Source organism: Microtus pennsylvanicus, chromosome 3, assembly GCF_037038515.1.
Source record: "Microtus pennsylvanicus isolate mMicPen1 chromosome 3, mMicPen1.hap1, whole genome shotgun sequence".
Classification (NCBI taxonomy): Eukaryota; Metazoa; Chordata; class Mammalia; order Rodentia; family Cricetidae; genus Microtus; species Microtus pennsylvanicus.
In genome coordinates this window covers 141,242,463-141,256,939 of record NC_134581.1, presented here as the reverse complement: position 1 = coordinate 141,256,939, position 14,477 = coordinate 141,242,463, and the positions used below count along the sequence as shown (strand labels likewise).

The 14,477-nt window shown below is 49.7% G+C and overlaps 1 protein-coding gene across 3 annotated transcripts in view; it reads right to left on the bottom strand.

Moving 5' to 3' along the window:
• Window positions 1-14,477, bottom strand: part of Pax5 (paired box 5) — a 177,690-nt gene that overhangs the window by 41,023 nt on the left and 122,190 nt on the right. For all 3 annotated transcript variants that reach the window (XM_075967315.1, XM_075967317.1, XM_075967316.1), the window contains one exon: window positions 2,694-2,795. In XM_075967315.1, coding sequence (XP_075823430.1) covers window positions 2,694-2,795 — 102 coding nt within the window. The remainder of the gene's footprint in view (window positions 1-2,693; window positions 2,796-14,477) is intronic.

The window sequence follows — 14,477 nt, the reverse complement described above, 5'->3', positions numbered from 1 at the left end:
TGGCCCTGGAGCACTGCAGCTCCAGGAAGGAAGAAGCTGGAGGAGTTGAGGAGCAGCCACTTCCCAGGGCTTCCCAGGGAGTGGGACTGTGCCGGCACCAGCATCTTGGCCCAGTGATCCTAACTTCAGACTTGTTACAGAGACGTGAGAGAATTCTCCTGTTATCCCGAACACTGCACTGGGGATTTTCTTCTGCTTGTCACAGGAAATTAAAGCACCGGTTATCTGCTTTGCCCTGCTACTGTCCCCTAGCCGACACAAACAGAGGACACCTAGGACGTGCTCGGGACTATGATGGCACCCAGGCTGAGACAGCTCCGAGAGTGGTGTACACAACATAGCTGATGGAACACCAAACACTAGTGGCTCCAGGAGGGACCATCCTGGAAGTTTGTGGGCCGTGACCTTTGTGCTCAGACCTGGAGACCGAGGCTAGATCTCAACAGGCCAAGGTGGGAAGCAGTCCAGCCCAGGATACTGAATGACAGGGAGGGCTGGAAGAGGGGCCCACAAATTAAGCAAGGGCCAGACCCTGGCAATGCACTCTGGGAAAGGGGGCTAGACCACTGCTTTGTTGAAAGGCAAGGCCCTCTGTGCTGGGAAGACAGGCCATCCAAGAAACAGGTTTGGAGACAACGCAGAAACCGGATGCAACAGTGGCTAGGGCACTGAGGAGCAAGCGCTAAGCTGTCTTGATCTGGCACTGACTGCTCTGAGTGTGGGAAAAGAGAAAGGTCGGAGCCAGTCAGGAGGAGGGAGTGGTGAACAGGGCAGGAAGCAGCAGAGGGATATGGAGAAGGAAGAATTCAGGTTCCCTGAGCAGCAGGCTCCCCAACCATAATTCTGCTTTCCTCCCTTCAATTCTGTGCAGTTCCCCTCTGTGGTGGAGGATGGAGTCCCAGAAGTCCCGTGTTCTCATTGCAACAGATGGGAGATTGTGGCTTTGTATGGTCCCGTGACTCCTGCTGCTGTCCCTACTGGATGAGAAGCTACCACCATCCCACTGGGGCCTCAGCCAGGCACAGCCATTTGCATGTGGAGCCTGGTACTGGGGCTGGAGGAACGACAGGGTCCGAGGGCGGCTTTGTTTTGATAAACCAGGAAAGGTTTGGCTGCCTCTCTCAACTTGGTCTCTAGGGGAGGCCAGGGTTTTCTGGGAGGCCCATCAAGGTGATATGACTTTGATCGGCTGTAATTGGGACCAGGACCCAGGGTGACTACAGCAGTTTCCTCCTGAAAAGCCAGGGTTAGGGACTTAGGGAGCCTGTTTGCTAAGGGCCAAGCCCATTAGCAGCCCGGTGAAGTCCACTAACTTCTTTGGGTCCCAGCCATTTAGGAGAATGGGATAATGCCCTCGAGCTAGCCCATCTGACAGCATTGTTTATGTAAGCACAGAGAAAGGAGTTTGCCTGTTGATAGAGAAGTGTATAGAAAGGGAAAGAGCCGCTCTTGAATGTGGTCTGTGACCCCAACTGGCAGAGGCTGGGGAAAGAGGAGCCCAAGGGTGTGGTGGTGGCAGTGTGTGCCCACCACCTCCGTGAGCCTGGGTGCTGTATTTCTCCGGCATCCGCCACAGGGCCATCCTTGCCGCAGGAAAGAGGACGCTCTTGCTGTGCAACCTGGCAGGCCTCCCAGGTGTTGGCAAGGCCCCGGACAAGAGTGCTCGTGGAGGCCATTTCCCATATGCCTCATATTTAAAAGGCATAAATCAAGCTAACAAACCGTTAAATGAAATATGCTCCATCCTCCTACCTTGTTAAATACACTGCGCACGCAACTAGGCCAGGATGGAATTTTGAATTGTGGGGTTCCTTGATGGTCTCTGCCAGGGTACGCAGTGTGGGAAACTCCACTTGCCTGTCTGTGCCCTAACCTGCTCCACTTGTTGTCATGTGAATACACACACACACACACACACACACACACACACACACACCTGTGAAGCCTTATATATCTTACAATCAAGCTTGTTCAAGTCCCTACCAAGAGTTCACCATCAGGGGTTCACAAACAGGTTATTAGGGCATCTTCAAGAGGACAGCCCTGTGGTAGAGCCAGAAGAAGCTCAGCTCCATCTGGGTGGGCCTCCAGAGTGGAGGAAGGAGCCCCATGGTTCTGTGGACTCACCCTGGTCCATGGGATAATGGGGAGAAGGCAGCAGAGGGCATCCTTTAAAGAATGGTGATCTCTATTCTCGGTGTCAAAGCTGACACGCCACTGGTAGAGGGACAGGTTTTAAGGCTTTCATGGTGTTCAGTCTAGTGGCAAACTCAGGAGTCGACAGCCTGTCTGCCTTGAAAACACACTTCTCACACTCAAGAGTTAACACCACCAAGAGCAGCCTGTGGGGCTTCCATGTGGTTCATGTTACACAGATTGGGGAATAAAGGAGAAGTTGAGGGAGGGAAGGAAGGATAGGGGATACTCCAACTGGCTGGCCCTGCACCCTTCTGGGCCCTGACACCCAGTGAGGCTTTTTAAGCGTCACACAAGGACCCACCCTCTGATGTCCTCCTCAGCACAGCCCCGCTGCAGCCCCAGCTGCAGAAGGGGCTGAGTCAACCTCTGTTGACTTATTCAGGTTGCTTTCTCAGAAGCATGGAGGTCACCCGGGCTGCTTTGGGGCAGAGAGTGCCCTCCCACGGCCACCCCATCTGCCGCCTGCTGTGGAGATGCAGACAGTGCAAACTCACCCGGCACCATCCCTGTCAGCGTCGGTGCAGAGTAGCTGCCCTGTCCAGCGGGGGGGACGTGTGGAGGGTACCCAGGGAGAGTCGTGCTTGCCAAGTCGCGGCCTGAAGAATCAAAGCAACATATCACAGGGTGAGCATCTCTGCAGCCTGATGTTTGGCCATAGCTCCCTGGACATTCTACACGTTTGTCACTTCTGGAAGCTGAACACCAGTGTGCCCTATTCCCCATATCACTCATACAGGCTTACACACACACACACACACACCTCGGGGAGGTGGGACAATGTCAGTGCCACATACCAGGCTGTGTACTCATGTGACTTTGATTGCTCCGCCTCCACCTTGTTGCCCCTGATTGGTTCTCAGCATATGGTCCATCCTCCTCCTGTCACATGTAGCCCACCATTGCCTTCCAAGACAGGTGCACTCATCTCCCTCCTCCATTCCCAACACCATGTGGTGGGAGGACATCAGACCCTCCAGCCCCCATAGTTGGCCTTGTATTGCATTTTCCATCCCAAGACCCAGATCTCTTCCTTTATTCAGTGAACATGAAGGACCTTTCTCCCAACCCAATATTGCCTTGCCGCTGGCACATGGAGGTCAAGACCCTCCAGTGGAGGCTCGCAGCTCTTGGAGAGCAGGGATGACTTCCTGCCCATCCCCATGGCCCTGCTAGAGAGGTGGCAATCCATTAAGAGTCTTTCTCCTCAAGAATCATTGCAAGAAGAGCACGGAGAACTCCCCTTGGCTAGCCCACGCTGACATTTTGGAGACGGCAAAACAGACTTGAAGCAGAAGGGGAGCAAGTGGCTCAGATCTCAGGGGGACCCATGGCAGAGCAGGTACCTTGTGGCACATAGTAGGCATTTTGTGCATAAGTCTATAGGGTAACTAAACATCCAAAAGGCTTGTGGAAAGTAATCTCAAGGTAACTGAATGCCTTAAGCAAGGAAAGCACAACCGTGTTCCTGTCTGTGGCCCTCAAACCCTCCTGCAGGTTATATATGACAGGGAGACCAGTGACGAGACGTGGAAGCCAGACCTGGTGGCCAGACCTGGTGGCTAGAGGAGGGCCATCACTAACCAACACCCCTCAAAGAACCCACCCCAGCATGTGGCATGAGAACGTGAGCATGCCCTGAGTGATTCCACAGTCCTTCTGGGGCCATCAGTCAGTGACCATTCCCGAGGCGGCCCCATCTCACAGTCCACCAACCTTCCAGAACTTCCAGAACTCCAGAAGCCCCCAAAAGGGGTCCCCTGCCCCTGCTCATCACTTCCCTGGCTTTGAGCTGGGAACCCTGGCTCAGGTGTCTTTACATGAGATATCGGAGTTGAGCAAACATTCCAGGATTAACGTTAGAGTCCATCATCCTCGGCACGAGTTGCAACCAGGCAATCCTCTCAAGGAGGAGCAAGACAGAAGCAAACAGTCGAGTTCGCAGGACCAGAGATGATGGAGGAGGTTTACCCCATTAAGCTCCCTGTACCTCTCTGCAAAGTCAGGGCTCCAAGTCTTTGTACCCTAAGGTCAGAAGGGCACAGGGCTAAAACATTTTAGTGAGAGAAGCCACTCGGCTGGAGCAGCAAGGGTCTTGGGAGTCCGGGCAGTCCCCGCCATTCCTGTTTAAGAAGAGAGTCAAGGGGGCTAGGGAGGCTCTTCTTGCCATTTTGCAGATGGAAAACTGAGATCTGGTGGAGGAAGAGAAGCAACCAGCTTGGGGTCCACTGGACACAGCAGACTCCTCAGCCCAGGGCCTACCCTAGCTCAGGGTCCTGAGAAGGACAGTGTGTGCCCATGGAAACTCAGAGAGTCTGAGCGAGGGTGTCTGCCTCCTGGGATCCAGTTCATTCTTCAACAAGTGTCTGCCCTTTGGGTCGTGTTTGGTCAACAGTTTTTGCCGCTGGTACACAGTTTAAAACCTTGATCCTTCAAGCAAAGGTTCAGAAAATCAGAACCTTGGCAAAGAGCTCGACTCGGAAGACCATAGGAAAAAGCAATAAAAGCCACTTGGGGAGAGGAGGAGGAGGAAGGAATCAATAAATAAAAGGGGAAACAAAAAGATAGGCACAGCCAAGGGTCAGTGTTTGAAAATAAAGTGACGACTATAGCCAGACCACCCTAAACAGCCCAGTCTTGTCTGAAAAGACAGACCCAAGTCAAGGTTTAAAACAAATCCCATAGATTTATCAAGATAAATGGGCCCAGGCTGCTGCTGAGGGCCATGTCTGGGTCCGTGGTCCAGCTGCAGCTGAGCTCAGTGCTGATGTCTGTGGCCAGCCTCACCACAGGGGGCCAAAGGAACCATGTGTGATGAAATCAGAGGGCCATGCTGAGCCAGGCCCACCCTCGCTGACCCTGGGAAAACTGGCCCTGCCTCTCGCTGGACACTGCAGCCACAGAGCTGGCCCTGACCCTCACAGGAGAGCTGGCCTTGATCCCCATGGGAGAGCTGGCCTCTGTACTTGTGAGAGAAGGCCCCAACCTACACCACAGGCAAGGGAGAACCGAACCTAAGGGCAAGGGCATAGGGGAGCTTGCTCTGCCCCTTGCCTGAGTCAGGCATCCCCAGTGGCCTGGACTGACCAGCTCAGCTACCACCCAGGCCCACAGCCAGGGCTCAGGTTGGCCCACCCTAACATCTACTCCACCTAAGACCTGCTGGAGCTCATAAAGGGACTGGTCCCATGGAACGATACCCACAGGATATCCCAGGGGAGATTCAGTGAGGACCCAGTGATGATGGTGTACCAGAAACCAGAGGCTTTGAACCAGACCAGTGACAACATTTGCTAGTGAAGCTGATGGGACCAAGTATGTACTGTGTGACCCACCACTCCCAGTGCCAGCAGGATGAATGGAGAGGTGTTGGAGAGGTGGGAAAGATGGAGAAGGAAAGAAGGGTTTTGTTTTGTTTTTTTAAATTTTGTTCTTGTTCTTGCTGATTTGTTTGCTTGCTTGTTTTATTTTGGATTGATTTTTAAAAATCTTCTTTTTGGAAGGGCACTGTAGGGATGAGGAAAAGAAAAGGGGGGACTGGGAGGTAGGCAGAATTAGGATGCATGATGTGAAATTCTTAAAGAATCAATAAAGAAATGTTAAAATTTTTAAAAGATATAGAATGAGCAGAGATAGAACTAAAATAATAGAAAAATAATATTCATAAAGAAGAATATGAACTGCATACTTATAAACATGAAATTCTGGACAAAAGGTTTGATTTTTCTAGGAAAACATAAATTACCATAATTAACACAAGAGCAGCCAGAAAATACCAGCGGCCTCATAGTGTTGGGAGAGGTAGAATGAATGTCTTTATTAAGCAATAAATGCCTTGTCCACTTAGCTTCCTGAGCAAGTTTCTATTTGTTCTCGTTTGGGAGAAATTGCTTTAAATCTTCAGGGGATATATATATTCTTATGTTATTAAATGCCCTAGTCTATAAACCAAGAGAGTCTTCCCAATTCATTCCACCAACCTGGCCTAACTGTGATGTAAGCACTTAGCAGACACAGCAGAAGGATTAAGGGTTAAAGGTCAGTATCATGACTCACTCACGTGGTACTAAGTTACTTCGTTCTCGCTGCTGTCAACAGTGGGAGCAAATGACCACTATCACACCGATCGGACAACTCGGGGGAGGCAACGACAGGCTAGGACCAAACGAGTTTCATTCCAGGTATGAAAGGATGGTTCAGTATCAACATATTGGTTAGAACTTCCTATCACTATTTAAAAAAAAACTGGCTGTATGAAAGAGATGAAAAAGACATTGGCTACTATCCAAACTTCGTTCTTTATGTTAGTAAATAAGATCGAAGTACACTCTGGCCTTACACTGATTTTAAGATAGTCAATATTTTATATTATACTTCATTGTTGAAACACTTGGAGGATTTCCTATCAAAGCCAAGAATGTGACAAGGAAATTTATTAGCAAGGGAAGTTATTCTGAAAGTTTCAGGCAATACAATAAGACAAGAGGAGTTACCGGAGGATGTGGAGAAATGGCAAACAGAACTAGCCAGCTGGATTTGCTTTGGGCCTGGAAAAGTAGCTCCCCTGCTAGAGCCAGGGAAAGAGCTGGTGGGATTGTCAAGTCATGGATGGTGTCCGTAGCCTGAAAGACTAGCTCCCTCCACCTCTGACATTAAGAAATCTTCAGCTTAGTTTTCTGCGGCTTCCTCAATCTGAGCTTCCCCAGCTCCGTCAACACGTGCCAGTCACCAACCTGCTTGTACCCTCAAGCCTTTCCTCAAGGGGTTCCCATTTCAAGCAGCTTTCCTCAGGTTCCTACCCATTTGACGTCCAGTCCAGCCCCAAGTCACCTGCAGGAGTTCGCTTTTCCATACAGCCTTTTCTGGTCCTTCAGAAGGTTTCCTGTCCCCTATCCGAGAGCAATGGAAACACACTGGAGGGGAATGGACAAAGCTGAGGTGATGAGATTTTAATGACAGAACAGCCCTTGCTTTGCCACCGAACACTCTCGACACGTTAACACCATTGTCCTAACAACAGTGTGGAAGGGGAAGATGGAGGAAATGTGGATAAGTAACCTATGCACAATGGCCCATCCAGCAGGAAGCAGAGCTCAGCTTTGAGTCCAGGGCTCTGGCCCTCAGCCTGAGCCTCTACTGATACTGAGGGGTGCTGGGACTGTGGGGAGCAGTGAGAAAGGGTGGCTGGCAATTGGGAGGGCAAGTTGATAAGGTGGACAGCAGGACCAGATGAGCAGGTGACACAGAAGAGAGGGAGGAGGCCTTTGACAGGCCACTGGAAGTCACAATGGAGGTGGCTGTCAGTCTCCAGGGAAGAAGCCACGTGCTGCCCAGGACAGGGCTGTATGACACTGGACACACTACACTCACTAGCACTCAGGAGGGGGAAGACAAAAGACCACCCAGGGTCCTTTTGTTCCAGTCCAACCTCTGTGGGACCCTGGGCAAGTCAGACTACCTCTCTCTTCAGCCTCAGTTTCCCCAACTTTAAAAAGACTTCCCAGTTGAGTCTTTCAGAGCCCCTGAGGCTCTTGCAGGCCTAAGTGTGCACACGTGTGAAGGGCTGTGGGCATGAGGTTGTAAGTCCGCATAGCCTTAATCCCCCGCAGGTGTGAAGCACTGCCCAGAGGACTATAGGTACGCCTCAGGCTGCTGGAAGCAGGTTCTTCCTCAGTGGGGCTTGGTGCTGGCTCCGACCTTGCTGGGCTCGTTCTTTCCCTTTCTGGCAGTGTGCCCTATGAGAAGCTGGCAAATGGTGACGTGTGTTCTACCAGGAAACCTGCCACCGAGTCTCTTGGTTCCTGGGGGCTCCTTTGCGTTACCCTGTAGCTACGACCACTCTCCGGAACACATGGTTGTTGTTGGGAAAATTGAGGAAGTCAGACTGACAGCTTTTTGTGTCACCTCAACTTTCTGCACTTCCGCCCTGGACCAGCACCAGTCAGGATTGAGGCTGCTGATGGACACTATCCGTCTTACCTTCATCACTGACACAATTCCCTGTGGACCAGGGCGGAGGACTGCCTCCAGCTTAATGCGTTAGAGCAGCCTGCAGAAGAGTGAGGAGAGCACCAGCTCCTGCTGCGAGCCCTGCTTTACCGCTGACCCGGTATGACTCTGGGAGACTCTGCACCACTCTGAACCCCAGTGTCCTCATCTACAAAAGGCAATACTTTACCTCTCCTGCCGCCATCTTGAAAAAGAACGGTGGTGGTGGCGGGACTCCAAAGATGTAGCAAGGACATAACCACATTCAAAAATTAGGGAAATGGAAAGGAATAGTTTTTAGCTCTCCTTATTGAACAGAGAAGGTTTTTCTGCCCCTGTGGGGCCTTAGCCATATACCTTGCTTTGGACAACAGAGTACCAGTAGGTTCTCCCCAGGCAGCACTTGATGCGTGAGTGTGTGTCTGGGTGTGGCGCTGGGTACTTCTGCTGTTGCCATGAGAACACATCTCACCTAGCCTTCATCCAAGAAGCAGGGAGATAGGGTAGAGAATGTCTCATCTTCCCCTGATTCAGCCACTTCCCACTTGCTCAAAGGCATGAGCAAGACAAGCGATTGTAGGCCCTGCATCGCAGTCTGGTCTACTAAGCCTCTGATGATTGATACAAGATTTCTATGTGAGATCTACTGTTATTAATCCATATTATCTACTACAAACACACTTCCTGAGGCCTCCAAGGACTCCAGTCTGAATCCAAGCAGAGGCTGGCCACATCCTGGGGAGGAAACACAGAGAGAATTCAAGGCCTAGCTTTGCCGTGTTGGCCTCTGAGGATTCTCCTGGCCTGGAGCGTGGACCCCGTGACTCTGAGAGCATTTCCCCTGTCCCCTTCTCTATCACTTGCCTCCATCCGTGCAAAGCAATTAATAAGATACTAAGCTCTTGCTTAGCTGATCCAGAATCAACATCTCCAAACACAGCAGGACACAAAGGCTCATGTTTATGCCCCTTCTCACCAAGGAGGTTTTAAAATGAAAAGAAAATGAAGATGACCATAGCATGGAAGAACATATTTTCAAATCAATTTTCTCATAAAAGGCTTCATCTAGAATATATAAAAACATCAGAAATTAATGAGAGAAAGAGAGAGAGAGAGAGAGAGAGAGAGAGAGAGAGAGAGAGAGAGAGAAACCAATTCCAAATGAGCAAAGGACTTTCATAGGCACCTGGATGAAAAGGAGCAATAGAAGCCCAGATTAAGCTGCTCAGCGCCTTGGCCATTAGGGAAATGCAATTCAAAGCCGTAGTGACAGAGTGTTTCTCTCCTACCAGGACAGATGCATCTTAAAGACAGAATATAATCTTCTGTAGATGAAGAAACCTGGAATTCTCGTCTTCCTCTGGAGGCAATGTAAAATGGTACGCGTACTTCAGAAAGCCTGGCGGTGCCTCAGAAGGCTGGACATAGAGCTCCCATGTGACCCAGCAATTCCACCAGTTGTACCACCAATAAAAATGGGACCAAGTGCCCCTGTGAAAACCCGTCTGTGAGTTCATAGGAGCTCTGCTTGTGACAGCTCGTGTGCCTGCCAGCTGGTGGACGCAGAAAGTCCAAGGTTAGAGTCCAAAAGTCTTCCAGAAAGTCTTTGGATGAAGGACAACAAAAGCTGTGTGGACATGGATGAACACATGAAGAGAAGGTGCCAGACATTTTGGAATGCGTCTAGGGGAGAGAGCAGGGTTGGGCCAAGGCAAGCCACAGCCACAGCTGCCCTGAGGAGCATGGCCGCCAGAGGGCAGCCTTCCCTCCAGGGAGGTGAAGCTGGGTCAGGTCTGTGAGGCCAGGCCTCAAGAGCCAGGATGCCCCCATAAGCAATTCTTTCACACACCCTCCACAGTTACCTCTGAAGCCAAATCTAGACCTCAGAATGTGGCAGGGAAGGGTTAAGTCTGGGAGATACACGGGCCTGAGTTCAAATCTTACCTCCACTACTTACTACTACCTGTGTGACTTTTCAGAAAAGTAATAAGATTATCTGAGTCTTTCTTTCTATAATTGGAAAAATAGTACTTTTAAGGACTGAAACAATGGCACTCTTTATGACCGTTTTCAAAGTCTGGGAACGCTCTTGTGCAGAGGTGGTGTGTATCCCTCACCCTGGACTCTGCGCGCTGGACACTGGCCAACCAAAAGAGCCACAGCTTTTCTATGAGGTGTGCTTTGGAGCAGGACTTCTCATGCCAATCTTTAATACCAGCTATGCTTGTAGCATGGGCAATGTTCTAGGCACCGTTTGTGTTCTGTAGATAACCCTCAACACCTTCATAAGACAAGCTCTCTTCCCGGCCGTTTTCCAGACACGAGAACAAGGATGCAGAGGTTAGGTTTAGGCATTTGCCCAAGTTCACCCAGTTGGTAAAGAATGGAGCCACGTCCAAACCCTGGGCATTCTGACACCAGACAATGCCCCCCACCAACCCTACACCCTGACTCTTGTCCTCCTTCTGCCTCTGGACTGGAACTCTCCAGAGATCAAGAGCTACTGTTGTCCCTACCTTGCCTGTCCTGGCTTGGTCAGAAGGAGGTGCAGAAAGTGCCTGTCATGGTGATCTTAACCCAATGATTCAGTTCTGCTCGGCCGAAGGAGCCATGGCTCCCTCTTACCCACATCTCAGAGGCTCTTCTTTGCTACCTCTGTAAAATGACCAGACCTGGCTTACCAGTTTCTGCTCAGATACAACTTTTTCTTCCACCCAGCCCCTTCCTAGGTAGTCTGTGTGTATACTAATGGTGTGTGTGTGGGGGGGGGGGGAGGGTTTGAATCCAATTAACTTCAAATTTAGCTCATAATGAACTTATCTCATTTTGCTACCAGCTCGGTTCTCATCGTGTGGCAGTAATTAACCACTGGGGGTTGTCACTCTTAGACACATGACACAAAAATCCTCCAGCCCTTGCTTCGAGCCCTTGCAGAATTCATTACTCTGACAGTGTGCAAAGCCTTCACTTTGAATGCCATGGGACACAGACTCAACTCCCCCTCCACCTACCTGATGTAGGGAGGGAGAGACAGGACAGACACGCCACTCCATTCTCAATGGAGAGGCAGTCAATCTATGAATGGGTTTGGGCTGGGGTGAGTGGACAGGAAGCTAGTGATGACGCCTTGGCCAAGAGAGGGGCTGCTGTCCGTGGTCCTGACAACCCCGGGTAGCCAGGAAGGAGGTCTCTGCATGTAGCCTCTCCTTCCATCCCAGCTATAAAGGACTATGGTGGAACCAGTTGGAAAAAGTTCTTCCCATGCTAATACCCTATAAGTTGGTGTCCTCCGTCTTGGGACAAATAGAGAGGCTGGTGCTGCTGGCTGCTGTCAAGAGCGTCTGCCTGATACCAGCACACAGCCACCCCCCTGGCCACCCCAGAGCCTCTGAGCTGCACCTGGTAAAAAGAGGTTAAAAGTCAGTCTTGCCGTGTGTCCAGGAATGAAGCCTCTTGAAGGAGCCTCTTGAAGGAGATGGGGCTGCTCAGACGGCTAGGTATAGAGGGAGTCCTGCTTTTCACATAGTTCCCTTTCATGTGGAATATCTTGACTATGTCCATGCTAATAACTAATGTGATCTTAAATTTAAAAACATAATTTTTGCAAGCATTTATAATGAAATTTATCTTAAAATTAAAAATACTAAAATAAATATATATCCTGAAGAACAAAGAAAATACATCCAAATGTTCAGTCCCTAGACTACCAATTTTTCACCATTACCCATCCGCAAGGCCCTAGAGTCCCATCTGCCCCCACCTCACCAGCAGCAGCTCCATCCACTGCCAGGCCTGGCTAGAGTCAGGACTGTTGCCCGGCACCAGGTAGCTGCCAGAGAGGAGAGCCCCTGATGGTGGAGGAGGCCAAACAAAGCACAGACATCCAACATCCCACTAAAGGCTCAAAGAGGCAGGTCCACTGGATCCTGGGCTGGGAACTGTGGTACTAGAGACTGAGTGCATATCTCTCTGGAAGTTATTTTTCCCTAGTATCTTGTTATAGCAATTATGACTAAAACGATTATGTTTCTAATCTTTCAAAAGTGTATTTGCTATCTGTTGTAGGAACCATGCCTGAGACAGGGGCATGAGAGGAAGGTTTTTAGCAAGATGGACAACTGCCACGTTGGGGGAAACGGAAGAGCAATACCAAGGGCTTGGAGAGGGAATGAGGCCTGCCGCACAGCCTCTCGTGCGAACCTGCGCACAGTGTGCACGGTGCTAGCTCAAAGCCCCCACTGGCAGCTGAAATGTACAAACGGACTGCTCAGAAGTCCCTCTTCTTTTGAACTTGTCACTATCAAAGATGTGCTGTTTCACAGGGGGCCCTGCCGTAGCAACCCATCTCGGCCTACAGTGGTCAGCTAATTGAGATGAGTGGCAGCTAGCCATCACAGGAGGTCTGGCGGGCTCCTAAGGACAGGCTTATTAGCCGTTAGCTCAGGAGTGTTGTTTATCTAGAAACAATAAGCCTACTCTTCTTTTTCTCAAATTGCTAATTTCTCGCATGTAACTAATTCTGACTGGCCTGTCTCTTACTAGCCAGACTAAAAGTGTGGCCTGGGTCTGTAGAGCCAGAAGGACAAATACAAGCGCTCAGGAAGTAACTGGGCACCATTTACTTTTCCATCTCCAGTCCTCCCAGCCCTTCTTCTGGGCAAACCTCAGCCACTTCTCTGAAGTCTTTGGGATCTGTGCTCTCTCCCCAATCCTGTGTTTGGGGGATTTTCCTTTGTTTTGTTTATTAATTTTGTTTTGGTTTTGAGATAGTCCTATGTTCCCAAACACTAAAGTCACGAAGTAGCTGAGACTGGTCTTGAACTCCTCATCCTCCTGCTTCTACTTCCAAGTGTTGGGATTATAGGTGTGCACTACTATACCTGGCTAGTTAGTGTGTGTGGTCAGAAGGTACTGGAGATTAAACCCAGAACTTGCATGTGCTAGGCAAGATGTACTGCTGAGCCCTTGTGTTTTGGTTTTGAGAGAGTGACTTCCATCTGCCTGGAGTTTGAGAGCAGATGCAGGGCTTAGTCGATATTCTTGTGTACCTTTGTGGCTTCCTCTGTCTCACTGGTGACTGTTGGTCCAACACAGTGAAAGGTAGAAGGCAGAGCTCCAACTGGCAAGGCCAACAAGCAGCCCCACCACACCAGTGACTCTGGGCCTTTCTGCCAAGACCAGCTCTAATTCAGGGAGAGGAGGGGTTTGTGTTTGCGGAAGGAGGATTCACAAGGCAACTAGGGCTGGTCCAGTCACTCACTCATGCAGTATCTGAAATCTGCTCAGTGATGCTCCTGAGTGCCCCAGAGAACTCAGACAGGAGAATAGCCCTTGTAACAACCGAAACATTATGCATGTAGCTCTTACTGAGCGCCAAGCACAGGGGCTCTGTATATACATTGTATCTGAGCACCACAACCACTCTGGGAGATGGAAAACTTTGCAATCCTTAGTTTGAAATAAAGTATTCAGAGAGTAAGGGTGTGTGGTAGTTACGCTGTAACTGGCCCCCATAATCTCAGGGAGTGGCAATATTAGGGGGTGTGGCTTTGTTGGAGTGGGTGTGGCCTTGTTGGAGAAAGTTTGTCACTGTGGGGCTGGGCTTTGAGGTCTCCTATGCTCAGGATACCATGCTCAGGATGCCTGCAAGATGTAGGACTCTCACTACCACCCCAGCATCACATCTGCCTGCACAGTGCCATGCTCCCCACCATGATGATAATGAACTGAACCTCAAGCCAGCCCCAAGTAAATGTTTTCTTTATAAGACTTGCTGTGGTCATGGTGTCTCTTCACAGCAATAAAAACCCTAACTAAGACAGGGTGAAATGCATGCCGATTGAGGCTCTGACTTCAGACCCTCAACTCCCCTGTCCACACCATGCATCATCCCATATATTTGGTTTCAACAGATAAACTGCAAAATACAAAATGTACCTTCCCTTTAACTAGCAGTTCTGATTCCAAGACTTTACCATGGAGATACGCAGCAAAAAGCACCAAGACTTGCATTTAATTAGAAGAAAGGGAGGAGAAGGAATTTGAATGTGGGGATTATGGAAAGATCTCCAACATATATTATTAAATGTAGAAAACAAAATGCAAAAGAGGATTCTGTACTGTATAGTTTTATCCCTGCCAGTAAAAACTAATGGATAAGAGCCATGTGCTAAGAGACAAATAAGATGTTAAGGTGATAAATGTTTATACAAAACTGAACAAGAAAGCTGAGATTGGCAAGGAAGAAGCTTATTTTTCATTTTATATTTTCCTCTACAGTTTAAATATTTAAT